This window comes from Salmo salar, chromosome 12 (genome assembly GCF_965601325.2).
Source record: "Salmo salar chromosome 12, fSalSal1, whole genome shotgun sequence".
NCBI classification, from domain to species: Eukaryota; Metazoa; Chordata; class Actinopteri; order Salmoniformes; family Salmonidae; genus Salmo; species Salmo salar.
This window is the reverse complement of record NC_138302.1, coordinates 67,081,825-67,095,965: the sequence shown is the minus strand read 5'-3', so window position 1 is coordinate 67,095,965 and position 14,141 is coordinate 67,081,825. Positions and strand designations below refer to the sequence as shown.

Below are 14,141 nucleotides of genomic sequence, written 5' to 3'. Positions count from 1 at the left end.
TAACTCTAAACAGGTTACAGTAATATCAAACATTCCTTGCAATAGTTTACCTTTAGTCAAAACGTTAGACCATCCGCTCTATTTGTCAAAACCAAATAGAGCGGATGGTGGAATCATACCTGTTCTGGTGGATACACTCAAGGCAGGCGAGGTGAGAAGTAGTAGTGAAGGGTAACATTGGGGTTCAAGGATCCAGCGAACTGTCCCAGGAGGAGCAGTTCAGCAATGTCCAGTGAGTCAGACAGGCTGTGGGGAGGGGCAGCTCTCATCACAGTACTCCTAAAAACAAAAACTTCCTCATCAAATCATAGTGCCTTCATCGCTAAACTGAATGAACAATTGAAAACTTCAGCACATATGCAAAGGATTAAGACTATGGCAACAATACTGTACCTTGAAGCACATGATCTGATTCTGTGAATCCTCGTACATGTAATTAAAAAAAAGTATTCTAAAATTTGAAAAAACAGATGGAGGCACGTAAACACAAAAGTCAAGTTTAATTCTGATCTCTCTCAGAAACAACCACAGAGTAGCTTAGCACAGCCACATTTGTATTCCATACAAAATTACAAACTGTACACAATGCTATTGACAGCATTTTATATGGAAGAAAAAGGCAATAAAGAAAGCTTTTTTTACTAAATAAAAAAATACATTAAATAGAAGAACTAGCTTGGCCTGTGAAATGCCCAATATCTTCATTATTTATAGCTGTTGTACAAGGCCACAGAGATCATAAATAACACATTGTTCCTCTTGTTCTTGTCATTTTCACAGTGGTGAGGATAATAGGCAGGTAACAGGGAATGAGGATGGAGTGGATGGCTGTATTATTTGTTCACTCAATCTCAGTGAAGCGTGCAAACATGGCTTTGCGCACGGCGTCCTTGTAGGTGTCTGATGCGGAGAGTTCGTAGTTGCTTCCCTTGATGCCCAGGCCTGTGCCCTTGGTTCGTAATGAGGCCTGTGGGGAGAGGGCAAGAAGACGCTTATCAAAACAGACAGATTGGGCTCAGGTACCCCCTTAGGTACACCTGCTAATTGGCCACACATATACAAACTCAACACACTGCCATGCACCAACCTGATCGGTCAGGAAATAGCCTAGTGACAAGAAACTACAGGCCATTTAAGCACTCTGCACTAACTCACTGCAGATGAAAAAGGCCTCTAATTTCTCATTTTGGCTGCATAACTCACAGAGATAGGTGCAGTGATGCCCTGCTGGTTGCGGCCCAGGCCCTTGCCCTCCTGCCAGCCCATGGCCTGCAGCATCTTGTTCCCAATGTTGTCACTGGTCAGACCGTCTTTGGTGGGCTGCTCGTAGTTCCTGTGTGTCAGGTGGTTGATGAGAGGTGAATTAATCAAACGGTATTAATAAAATGCAATTCATTTATTTCTGGTTACTTGAATTGATCAAGGATGTAGTTGGACAATAACATTCTCGTAAAGTGAGACCCCCTGCTTTTGAGATAGGATTGGTTGAAGCCCTTACACTGTGGGGGCAGGAGGCTGATAGAATTTCTTCTTCTTGGGTGCTGGTGGTTCGGGAACACCATACTTATCCCTTCTTTCAGCAGCTCTGTCTCTGTACTTCAGCTACACAGAATCACGTCAACATAACACAAATTATAATCATTGGCGTCATTGAAGATCTCGGCTTTCTAAAAATGTTCCTGTGAATGGCAAAAATCTTAAAAGAGTAAAGCCTACCTCCATCTCTTTTCTCTCCAACTCTTCCAGCTGGGCCTCAGATAGTTTGGATCTTCTGTGAATTTCCAAGTTTTGCTAAAACAATAAAGCAACAAAAAAAAAAAAAAAAGGGATTAATACTCCCCGGGAACTATGCAATTCACACATTTAAATGGCACAACGAGTCTTGGCATGACAGTTCAAAAGAATGTGCGTTCTCACCTTGCGATTGCTAAAAGCAACTGCACACCGTCAGCAGATGGCAGGGCCAAAAATAACCCAAAATATTTCCCTCCACCCAGACTCAGAGATTAAAGTGCCATTCTGCTCCTTGCCATCTTACCTTGTGCAGGTCTGAGAGCTGCTGGTGGCGCAGCAGGGCGTCTCTGCCGGGGAACTGCCTGAGACAGAGCAAGCAGGCCATCTTCTTCCAGTCTGTCAGCTTGTCTGACCCCTCATCACCCCCACCTCCACTCTCTGGGTTGGCTGCGTCCTCTGAGTCACTGTCCCCACCAATGTAGGCTGCCACCAGGCCACTCTGCAGCACACACACACAAACCTTTTACTTTGCAGTGAGAACCATGCCCGACAAGCCACTGGAGAAGTGAGGAACGGGCTTTCCAATTGGCATAGATACAAAGTTACTCCACATCTCACCACCAGATGGCCCAAAACCACTAATAATCCAAGCTACTATTGTCTTTCTCTGTAGTCTAACAGTAGTGTTTCACAGTGCTATCTCAGCTACATCCTTACCTTGGCTACTGGGGTTTCCGGTTCTCCATTCTTCAGCAGCTCATTCATCACCAACGGCTGGGTCTCAAACCCTGCACCATGCTGAAGGAGCAAAACACTAAATCAGACACTTCCATTTACATTTTAGTCATTTAGCAGACTCTCTTATTCAGAGTGACTTACAGGAGCAATTAGGGTTAAGTTCCTTGCTCAAGGGCACTGATAGATTTTTCACCTTGTCGGCTCAGGGATTCGAACCAGCGACCTTTCGGGTTACTGGCCTTACACTCTAACCGCTAGACTACCTGCCACCCATTGACATGACACCAAACAGTTCATCATCCTTTAATTGAGATAGGTATCCCAGTACCACTGCTGTGACATGATTTAAGAGCCAGCTACAGTATATTGACTCAACAGAGGGTTATAATCATGAGTACCTTTTTCTCAAAGAGGGTAGAGAAGCCTGCATCTGCAGCGGCAGCCTCTCTCCGGTCCTCATCCCTGCCCTGCCCCAGGCCCTGCAAGCTGCTCTTGATGCTCTCCTTCTGCTTGTTTAGGCTCTTGGCCCATCGCTCCATGTCTTTGGCTATCTGAAATGGGAGACAACAGAGTTACTAACATATCTCACTATATGCACTAGTGCTTCAGTATGGGACTTCCCCATGCTTGCAAGAGGTGCTTGTCTGCCTGTTACCTGCTGGGCAGACTTGCTTTTGGGCTTGTCCTTCTTCTCCTTGGACTCTGTGCTGGACGAGGCTGCTGAGGAGGCGGAAGCCTGTTCGGAGCTGGAGTCTGCTGCTGTTGTTTCTACTGCTGTTGTTTCTGCTGCTGCTGCAGGGATGTAGGTCTGTGTCTCACTGTCCCAGTACAGGTACTGCTGGGTCTGGGAGTTGAAGTAGTACTACACAGAGATAGAAATACATCATGTATAATAATATTGACACATTAATCATGATCAATTCTCTGATAGAGGGGAAGTCTATAGGGGTGAAAGAATAGTTAGTCTTGACTTTTTCCACATTTTGTTGTGTTACAGCCTGAATATTAATTGGATTAAATTTAGATTTCGTGTCACTGACCTACACACAATACCCCATAATGTCAAAGTGGAATTAAGTTTTCAGAAATGTTTACAAAATCTAAAAAAATGAAAAGCTGATATGTCTTCAGTCAATAAGTATCCAACCCCTTTGTTATGGCAAACCTTCAGGAGTAAAAATGTACTTAACAAGTCACAAAATAAGTTGCATGGACTCACTCTGTTTGCAATAATAGCGTTTAACATGATTTTTGAATGACTACCTCATCTCTGTACCCCACACATACAATTATCTGTAAAGTCCCTCAGTTGAGCAGTGAATTTCAAACAGATTCAACCACAAAGACCAGAAGGTTTTCCAATGCCTCGCAAAGGGCCCCTATTGGTAGATGGCTAAACATTTAAAAAAGCAGATTGAATGTCCTTTCGAGCATGGTGAAATTATTCACTATAATTTAATTACACTATAATTATATTTTTTTATTACACTATAAATACACCCATCACTACAAAGATACAGATGTCCTTCTTAAGTCAGTTGCCCGAGAGGAAAGAAACCATCCCAGGGATTTCACCATGAGGCCAATGGTGACTTTAAAACAGTTAGAGTTAAATGGCTGTGATAAGGTACTCAAGTAAAACTGCAAAAAATACAAAGCGTTATGTTTGGGTAAAATCCAACACAGCACATCACTGAGTACCACCCGTCATATTTTCAAGCATGGTAGTGGCTGCATCATGTTATGGGTATGCTTGTCATCTGCAAGGACTAGGGAGTTTTTTGGGGGGATAAAAAGAAACGGAACAGAGCTAAGAACAAGCAAAATCCTAGAGGAAAACCCTGGTTCAGTCTGCTTTCCAACAGACACTGGGAGATGAATTCACCTTTCAGCAGGACAATAAACTAAAACACAAGGCCAAATCTACACTGGAGTTGCTTACCAAGGCAACATTGAATGTTCCTGAGTAGCCTAGTTACAGTTTTGACTTAAAATCGTCTTGAAAATCTTTAGCAAGACTTGAAATGGCTGTCTAGCAATAATCAACAACCAACTTGACAAAGCTTGAAGAATTGTAAAAATAATAATGTGCAAATCCAGATGTGGAAAGCTTATAGAGACTCACCCAGAAAGACTCAGCTGTAATCGCTGCCAAAGGTGATTCTAACATGTATTGCCTCAGGGTGTAAATGCTTTCTGTATTTAATTTTCAATACATTTGCAAACCTTTCTAAAATCATGTTGTTTTCACTTGGGTCATTATGGGGTATTGTCTGTTGATGGTTGAGAATTTGTAATTTTTTTTATCCATTTTGAATTCAGGCCGTAACACAAAATGTGGAATAAGTCAAGAGATATGAATACTTTCTGAAGGCGCTATACATACCTGGCTGTTAGGGTCATAGTACAGACCAGTCTGTGGATCGTAGTAGTACCCAGATGACTCATCATATTGGTAAGCAGAGGTGTCAGGAACAACTGGTTAAAAGCAACAGCAGATACATTGTATTGAATGACCTTCAGGTATTCAATGTATAGCAATGACGTTCAAACTAAATAAAGAATGGAAATCCAATATGGAGTCCCAACTTACCAGATGTGCTGTCAGAGAAAGTGACAGCTCCAGGGGAGGCTGCCAAAGCGGCTGCTGCTGTTCTCAGTGAAGAGGTGGCAACTCTGGAACTGGTAGCCTGTGGTGCCACATCAATCTGCCCAACTAGTTGGTGCGCCTGTGGGTGGGAAAACAACAGCACCACATGTGCAACTGCTGCACTCATCCGTATTGACAACACCCGATTGAGCAGCATGTGTGTAACAAGCATCATGAATGTTGATGTGAGCCCTTAAGCGCTACCTGTATGGTAGGCTGGCTGAGGAGGTGATGTTGGTAGACCTGTGTGGTCAGGGAAACAACCACACCTGCTGCTGTAGGGACCAGGGCCTTCACTCCTGGTGCAGCTGCCATTAAAATACACAAACCATGATTAAAGCCATAATATAAACCAGACAGTCTGAGTCACTAGTTGTAGTGTTAAGATGCACTGTGAAGTAGACGTCGGTCTATTTGGATTCTCACCTCCTAATATTCCGTCTCCAGGAGCAGGATCCAACACAGCAGGCTGCTGAGGCCACGACAGATAATCCTGCCCATACTGAAAGACAAATATTATACATGTTGCTTAAAACTATCTTTAAAGTTAAATTGACTGACTATCTGTCCCTGATGCACAGCTTCAGGTTTAAAGAGCATCCCCCACTTGGTGTGGAACGATGAGTTGAGTTGGCCTCCAAAGAGTACTGACCTGTGTGTGCGGTGCACAGCCCTCCTGCAGGGAACCATAGTCTGTGGTAGCACCCAGGGCCTGCTTTGGCTGAAAGACGGAAAGAGACCAAGGCATAAGAACATAGAGTGGTGGGACCACAACTACATGATTTAGATAAGGTGACATGAGGTGCAGAGGGAGTAGTCATAGTGATACCTGGCTGGAGGACCACTGAGCAGCAGCAATGGCTGTGCTGGCAACGGAGAAGGCACTGACTCTGTTCCCATCTGGCATCAGCAGGTCTCTGTCGGGGAAACACAAAGAGATGAGATCTGGATTTTGGTGTGTGGGAGGATGTATATTTAATCCTCTTATTCCTATGGTGCTTCCCTATAGCTGTGTACGGAGTGAGTATGTGGCGTATTGTTTGGTAAAGGGAGACAGAGTCATGACTCACTTCCTGGCACTCTTCGCATAATCCACCCCAATAGTCTTCCCATCCAGCTTCAGAGGGGGCTGCAGGCCCTGGAGGATTGTCAGGAGCTGGGAAGCCTCCTACACAGGAATAAGAATAAAAATAAGGATTGCAGACATACTGTCAACATGAGACCTAACTTAGCCAATCATATTACAATGACAATGTGCATTATTCTGATGACAACACGCATACCAGTGGAGAGGAGAGCTGTACAAAGGCGAAGCCTCTGTTCTGTCCTGTCTGTTTGTCCTTGATCAGACGGATGTTGCCCGGGGACAGGATGGCGTAGGGAGCCAGGGTCGTCATGATGGCCTCAACGGTGGAGAGGGGAGCGATGTTTCTCAAGATGATCGCTGTCAAGAAAATAAGAGAATGTTCCTACTCTTCCTATCAATAGCCACACACAAAGGCACACAGAATGGTCAGAAGATGGTACTCACTGTCGCCACAGTAGTCTCCAGCTTGCTTAGGCTCTAAGTTCCGGTCACTGGGGCCAGCAGACTCTGACCCCTCTGTTTAAAACACAATAGCAAAGTAGTTCTATCAAAGCCCACCCAGCAACTATGATATCACCTGGGACTGGCCACTGGACTTTCACATCAAGGGTCTGGAATGTGATACTTGATAATCACTGGTCTCTTTAGCTGAGCCATCCACATTGGGGATGCAAGTATGAACACAGGGCTACTTACCTACTTTGACTGCTCCACATCTGAAGCACCTCAGCCTCTTCCGGAAATTGTACAGACCGCACTGCAAGCAACCGGTTACATTGTTTTCACTCAGTTGAAATAAACTTTAACGACAAAATAGTGTATCTAGAAACATTGATGGAAACTATGAGTGAAACCATTTGGCAACACAAAACAGAGAAGGGATTTGGTCTGTGGAGTAGAAAACATGGAGGTGGAGAAGAGGGGATACTTACAGCATTGCAGAGCCAGTTTTCAAATGTGTGTCTCCGGTTGCTGTAGTGCATAGCCACACACTTTCCCTGGATCATCAGCTTATTCTGTAAGATCAAAAGCCACTAGTTATTTTTGCTTCCTCAACTCCTAGCCACACAGTCAGGTGAGATTATCATACTATCACACCCCATAAGCGAGCACAGCCGGGAAGGGAGAGTTGCTAGGGTCACACTCGCTTAGGTACAACCCCTCAGAGAACACAGGGGTGAGTAGATCAGACAGAGACACAGAGACACAGAGAGAGAGAGACACAGAGAGAGACACAGAGAGAGAGAGAGAGAGAGAGACACAGAGAGAGAGAGAGAGAGAGAGAGAGAGAGAGAGAGAGAGAGAAAGGGGAGTGCATGTGCTGGGTAGGATTCTAGCAGTGTGTCGGACCGGAGTGCTACCAGCCCGTCCTTGGCCCATTCCCTCGTCTTCGGTTTGAAAGGTGGAGGATGTGTAATGGGCCAAGAGACTGAGCTGGAGCAAAGTGTGCTATGTGGAACCCTGCCCTGGGGGCAGCCATATCAAAACATGGCTATGTGAGACACCCAGAACCAAAGAGCGCCTAAACTCTCAAAGTAAAATCCTTATTTTCTTAAAATATACACTTATTTAGCTACACAACAGCACACACAAAATGAGCTACCTCCTCTTTTGATTGCTTAAATCCAGTCTTCATTCCAAATGTTAAAAATGTATAAGTTGACACTTTGTATGGTGAGCTTCAGAGGGTCCAATGCTATTCTTGCAAATGTTTATTGTACAGGAATTATTGTAAAGACTATTTTTTTCTGTCTAACCTGTTTAAACTAGAATTTCTGTTAGAATAATCCATCTAGTTCATGATATTATAAAGACAACTTAAAGAAAGAAATCAGATTCATATAGCAAAAGCGTTGGTGCTGTCCTTTGTCTATGTAGGACCCTCAGCTCTCAGCAAATGGTCACTTATACAGCAAATTTCTCAAAGGTCAGTCTCTCAAGACATCTGTTTGTTATTTTGGGCTTTGATCTCCAAGACAAAATCTAGACTTGGCGATTGTTGAAGCAACCTGATTGGTCTCCATCCATCGGGTAGCATCTTGCAAGTGATAAAACTCCACGAAGGCGAAACCTCTGCTTATACCTAGAGACAGCATTCAAATATAGACGGGAGTTGTGTTAGTCAGAGTGCTTTGGCACAACATTCAAACTCTGTCACAGTCTGCTTCACAACCCATTACAAGTGAAACAGTTGGAGATGTATTTTGAAGAGGGTAGGGGAGGGGTAACCTTTGCCATAGCATGAAAGCCTTCAGATGACAGTGCTTGGATCGCACTTGAATGATTGCCACGCAAAGATGATACGATAAAATGTGAAGTGTTTAAAAAAAAACTAAAAAAACAGAGACAAGTACACCCACTTACCAAAGGGGTATCCTACGAAGCACATTTGAGGAGTTAGTGAGGTAACTTTGGTCAACTCGGAGTTCAACTTGGGATAACCAGTCACACGAAAATGGCTCACCTTTTAGCCAGGTAAATTACTATGGCAACGAATCCTTCAGAACTAACCTGCTCCGGGGGAGGCTAACTCAGGGCTAACTCCACTTACCCTGAATGAAATGACAGAGCAGAGAGTTGATGACCAGTGAAATCACATTCCCTCTTGCAAAGATTGCTTCATCATCCCCTTCATTAGGAAGACGACGGAGTCAATATTTTATTAATCAAATTTCTTTGGTGTTAAAATATCACATTACACATTTTTTTATGACAGAATGCATTTTAAACTTCACGCAATGTAAAACATTTGTATGACTTTATACATAAAAAATATCGATATGAGTGAGGAAAAAGGGTGCTTGTGCATTGATAAGCACACCAAAGACAGCATTAATGATAAGTAATAAAATAAAGATGGCACTTCTAAAAGTAGATTTCACACCATAGCCTGCTGAATTTGCAAGATAACTTTTCTTTCATTTTGAGTTTGGCACAAATGAAAATGTGGCACTGACTCACCCATGGATTGATGTTTCAGCATTGTCTCAATGAAAAGTTTGTAGCCATGTGCGACTTGCACACAGTCACAAGCCTGCTAGAGTTAGCGTCAGACGGACAAGCAATATCCACTGTTGTAGTACGGGCGAAGACTGAGCTTGAATGTGAAGCAAACTGAAGCTGGTCAGCTTTATAAAAACCCTGAGTAGATCTAGCTTGCTTCGAAGGATACCCTTATGGTCTCAATCTCATCTACAAATAAAAACAATCTTCAAAACAAAAGATCCACTGGTGTAGGTGTGGTGAAGGTTCCTTTGCTATGGCAAATATGATTGATATTGGAGGCAAGGTGGCGTGTGTGGGGTGGTAGTGTGTGTGGAGCCGAATCAACCTGAGGCTCCAGACAACAACTCTCACCTGTCCTCTTCTTCATCAGCCGGATGTCCACAGGCTGGGGTCCCTGCAGCTGCTCAAGAGCAGCCTGGATCTGAAACACAGGAGGGGAACATTCAGCGGGCCACGGTTCACTATATTCAAGAGAGGTCACAATCCACAATGTATGTTTCCTATTATACACATCAATACTGCATATGGCATGCTAGCCTCTATACGGCAGCTCTGTGAAGCATGTATTATCAGTAGTTATATTAACATGTGGTTAGGAATAAAGAGGACCTACAGCTTCCTCTGTGACGTAGAGGGACAGGCCCCGGAGCATGATGGTCTTGCTCTCCTCCTGCCCCAGCTCCATCTTATAATCCTGCTCTTGATAATCGCCATCAGACTGATAGCCATCTTCAGACCTGTCACTGTTGTGGCGCTTTCGCCTTCTCTGCAAGAAGAACACAGTTGTCAACTGAAGAGGGCAAGCAACATTACATCAGAGAACAACAGCTTTTCATGGCAAACAGCCCAGTACAGAAAATGTTTTTGATGAATGCATGCTCAAGGTCAATGAGATCCCCATGACCGTAACTTGATTCCTCGAGTCTCACCTCAGGGCCGTCTCGGTCTCTGCGCTCATCAAAACGGTCAGTGTGTCTCTCGTCACTCCAGCGCTGGTCATAATCCCTATCCGGCTCTCTGTCCCGTCTTTCATGCCACTCTGGATCATCTCGCCCCCGGTCTGACGCATACCTTCCACTACGCTCACTTCGGCCAAACCTCAGAACATAAACACACAAGGTAACATTATTCACATGACATATTCAGCTAATACATTCCTAGCTCAATAATGGACTAAAGGAGCCAAACGTTACTCCTTATAGTCCAAGGACCTTACATGTTCTGTTTAGAGGTGGCTCTGGAAGCCAAAACAGCCAAATACTCCAACTAAACGTTAATCGATTCTCAATTGCGGTACGGTTCTAGCAACATAAAGCCCTGTACTTTCATATCGTATCAAAATAATTTGACAAATGCTAAATATACACTTACTGTTCACTCTTTTGATACAATTGCAGACACTATTTTTCCAGTGACAACACAGGTGTTCGTAGACGCAGATAGCTAATTAGCACAGGTACGCCTCTGTCTTCCGTCTGTTTACAAGCCCTGTAACATGGAAATCTGGCCGTGTGGGAACCCTAACCCTATAAAATGTGTGTGGCAATTTAACCTTTGATTTCTTGCTGATAAGAAAGATACTTTCCTTATGTTTCCAAAACCATAGCGATGCGTTTTAATGGACAGAACTAGCGTCAGGCCTCTTAAAGCTGCAATATGTAACATTTTGGGCGACCCGACCAAATTCACAATGAGTTATAGATATGTCATTCTCATTGAAACCAAGTCTAAGAAGCGATAGATATGTTCTGTGCGCGCTATTTCTATGCTTCCGGTTCTCATGTTTAGTTTTTGCATCTTTTATTTTCGGTTTTGTACACCAGCTGAAAATACAATATTTTTGGTTATTGAAAAGATATTTCACAGCGGTTTAGATTGTACAATTATTATACATTTCTTGTTTTGTCACAAACTGAAATTAGGCGAACTAATCGAATTCAAATCACCCCCGGACAGAAGACACTATTGTCAATAGGCGCTAAAGGTACTTTGCACCTATGAATGGGGTAATGCATTCCTAGAAAATCCCATGTTTGTCAGAAGAGTGCATTGCATCCAGACATTCAGGGGGTAGCTACCACACATCAACTTTTTCTTTTCCTACACCTTTTGCTTTTGCCAGAAGATAACGACCCTACCGTTACACTTGTTTACACTGAGCTGCACTAGAGTCGGAACACAATCATAGCGCATGTTTACATGCACACTACAGAGTATGGCATTAGTCATGTAAACACCGTACTTTGTTTATCTTAAATCGGCATAGATCATAATCGAAGTAAGCATACGCCGATTAAAACACCTGGTTTTCTGAGCAATCTTTAAAATGATTAGGAAATGTAAACAGCTTAAATCGGCGTTCGAGCGGTGTATTTGATCTAAGCACGTGCCAGCACCGGGTAGTGCAAGCCTACCTCTTATGCGCGAGTTAAATATGCATCTTATATATAGTTTACACATACAAACTTTATATGTCCGAACTCTGAATCAAATTGTATGTGCAAAAATAACAGTCACCGTGGAAGAACATTTATTTTGTTTGCGGATGTTCTGCATTTATCAAAAGTCCCATCAGTAGCCTGATTTCCAATGTGTCCATGTAAACAGGATTATTAGGGAAATCGTTCTTCTGGCACTGCATGTAAATGTTTTAAATGGCAAATTATATACTGAACAAAAATATAAATGCAACATGCTACAGTTCATATGAAGAAATCAGTCAATTGAAATAAATTCATTAGGTCCTAATCCATGAATTTCACATGACTGAATAGAGATATGCATCTGTTGGTCAAAGATAACTTACAAAAAAAAAAAAATGGGCCTCTGGAGCTCGTCACAGTATTTCTGTGCATTCAAATTGTCATTGATAAAATGCAATTGTGTTTGTTGTCCGTAGCCTATGCCTGCCCATACCATAACCCCACCGCCACGGGGCACTCCGTTAACAACGTTGACATCAGCAAACCGCTCGCCCACACTACGCCATACACGTGGTCTGCGGTTGTGAGGCCACTTGGACATACTGCTAAATTCTCTAAAACAACGTTGGAGGCGACTTATGGTAGAGAAATGAACATTCAATTCTCTGACAACAGCTTTGGTGGAAATTCCTGCAGTCAGCATGCCAATTGCATGCTCCCTCAAAACTTGAGATATCTGTGGCATTGTGTTGTGTGACAAAACTGCACATTTTAGAGTGGCCTTTTATTGTCCCCAGCACAAGGCCCACCTGTGCAATGATCATGTTGTTTAATCAGCTTCTTGATATGCCACACTTGATATGCCACCATCCAGTGGATGGATAATCTTGGCAAAGGATTAATGGGATCTTTTATTTCTGCTCATGAAACCAACACTTTACATGTTGCAGTTCAGTGTATTAACCTGACTATCCACAATAATCACATCATTGTGTGCATGTAAACATGCGCTATAATTACATTAAGAAACATGGAGCCGGCGTGAGATATGGGTCGGAAAATGTACCTCAATGCTGGGACGGTACATGCCACAGTACTCCTAATTGTACGGTTAAAACTGGCAGTATTTCAATCTTCTCAATGGAGCAGTGTGGCTAAAGGTACAATTGAGTACAGTAGCATATCCCATCCCTGCATTGAGGTACGTTTTCCGATCCATATCTCGCACTGTGTATGGTACCTTAATGTAACTATGATTGCGTTCCGACCCCAGTGCAGCTCAGTGTAAACAAACGTAATGGTAGGGTCGGTATCTTCTGGCAATCTTTACTCCTGAGTCAGGCATAAATGTCGGAGAAATTCTCACCTCTTGTCAGCCCCCATGTTTCACTGCTGAACAGCAACAGTCAGGCGTACAAATTAACTGTAGGGATGCAAAATAAATGTTGCATCAATTACTAAACTTGTTGAAATGCCAACAAATAGTTAAACTAATTTATTTCTAACGTTACTGCTTAAAAACAATGTTAGCTACTAGCTGGCTAACTTGGCTATCTAGCTAGCTAATGATGTAGCAAGCGAAACAAGTCTCGGCTAGTATTTACCTAGCTAGTTGAATAGCTAGCTATTCAACTAGTTAGCTGTTGAAATTAAAATGTCTAACTAACTGCTATTTTAACTAGCTAGGTCTTTGCCAAGTACACCGATTAAAAATAACGTTAGCTAGGTGAGAGGTTTGATCAGTCAAGGATTATCTTGCTAGAACAGATTTGCTAGCAGTTGATAGCAATGTAAAAAGAGTAAGTTGAATACTTACCAGTTAAATAAATTATTAAGGCCTGGCTTTCGTGGCCTGTTTTTTAAAATTACAAAGAAAAATGTCTCAATATATTTCCCACCGCTTCCTTCTTTAGTTTTTTTGTCAGCATACAGCTAACGTTAGCTAGCTAGCTAGCTACTGTTGTAAATCCAAAGGAATGGGTAATGGTTAGATGGGATACAGTTTGTCAAAATCCTTTTCCTTATCTAAACTAATTATCCTAACCTACGTTAATTCGGTCATGGCTAGAAGGGATATCGAATTTGTCAAAGTGACGTCATAATACCGTCTGCTCGACTCGCGCGGATGTAGCTAGAGTTGACTCAAATCAGGAATAGTATCATATTTATAAACAGGAGAAAAGGAACACGTTTGTTGTTCACAAAAAGTATAAAGCGTCTGGACAGAATGAAGAGTTCGAATTTAATCAAGGAGATATTTATCTAGGTCATTAGTAAACTATCTAGCTAACGTCGTTGCGTTGACTAACGCGTTAGATAGCTAGCTAACGTTAGTTAAGTAGACATACGTGTGTTATTAATCGATTTTAGATTATCCGGCAAGATAGCAAAAGAGATTAACTGCTATTCTAATTTGTGTCATTTGTTTAATTTATCAAATCTCGCATTGGGAACTCAAGTATGTTCCCTGTGATGGAACCCTACGCCTGTCAAATCAAAAGTA

The 14,141-nt window shown here is 42.7% G+C and overlaps 1 protein-coding gene across 3 annotated transcripts; it reads right to left on the bottom strand.

Annotated features, from left to right (window-relative positions):
- Positions 1 to 483: 483 nt before the first annotated feature.
- On the bottom strand, positions 484 to 13,696 carry LOC106565569 (RNA-binding protein 5). Of its 3 annotated transcripts, XM_014132838.3 has the most exons (25): positions 13,455 to 13,696; positions 13,005 to 13,061; positions 10,145 to 10,313; positions 9,829 to 9,981; positions 9,567 to 9,636; positions 8,219 to 8,292; positions 7,142 to 7,225; positions 6,906 to 6,966; positions 6,654 to 6,725; positions 6,406 to 6,566; positions 6,193 to 6,290; positions 5,952 to 6,039; positions 5,775 to 5,843; positions 5,549 to 5,624; positions 5,327 to 5,430; positions 5,066 to 5,201; positions 4,859 to 4,950; positions 3,128 to 3,334; positions 2,871 to 3,023; positions 2,452 to 2,532; positions 2,039 to 2,233; positions 1,717 to 1,791; positions 1,499 to 1,602; positions 1,204 to 1,333; positions 484 to 967 (listed from the first exon to the last, which is right to left on the bottom strand). In XM_014132838.3, the coding sequence occupies exons 2-25, from the start codon at positions 13,019 to 13,021 to the stop codon at positions 842 to 844; spliced, it is 2,595 nt and encodes an 864-aa protein (XP_013988313.1). In that variant the 5' UTR covers positions 13,022 to 13,061; positions 13,455 to 13,696; the 3' UTR covers positions 484 to 841. The 3 variants fall into 3 exon arrangements, with proteins under 3 accessions (XP_013988313.1, XP_013988314.1, XP_045547599.1); XM_014132839.3 differs by lacking the exons at positions 13,005 to 13,061; positions 13,455 to 13,696 and adding an exon at positions 10,587 to 10,804; XM_045691643.1 differs by lacking the exons at positions 8,219 to 8,292; positions 10,145 to 10,313; positions 13,005 to 13,061; positions 13,455 to 13,696.
- Between the last annotated feature and the right edge of the window lie 445 nt (positions 13,697 to 14,141).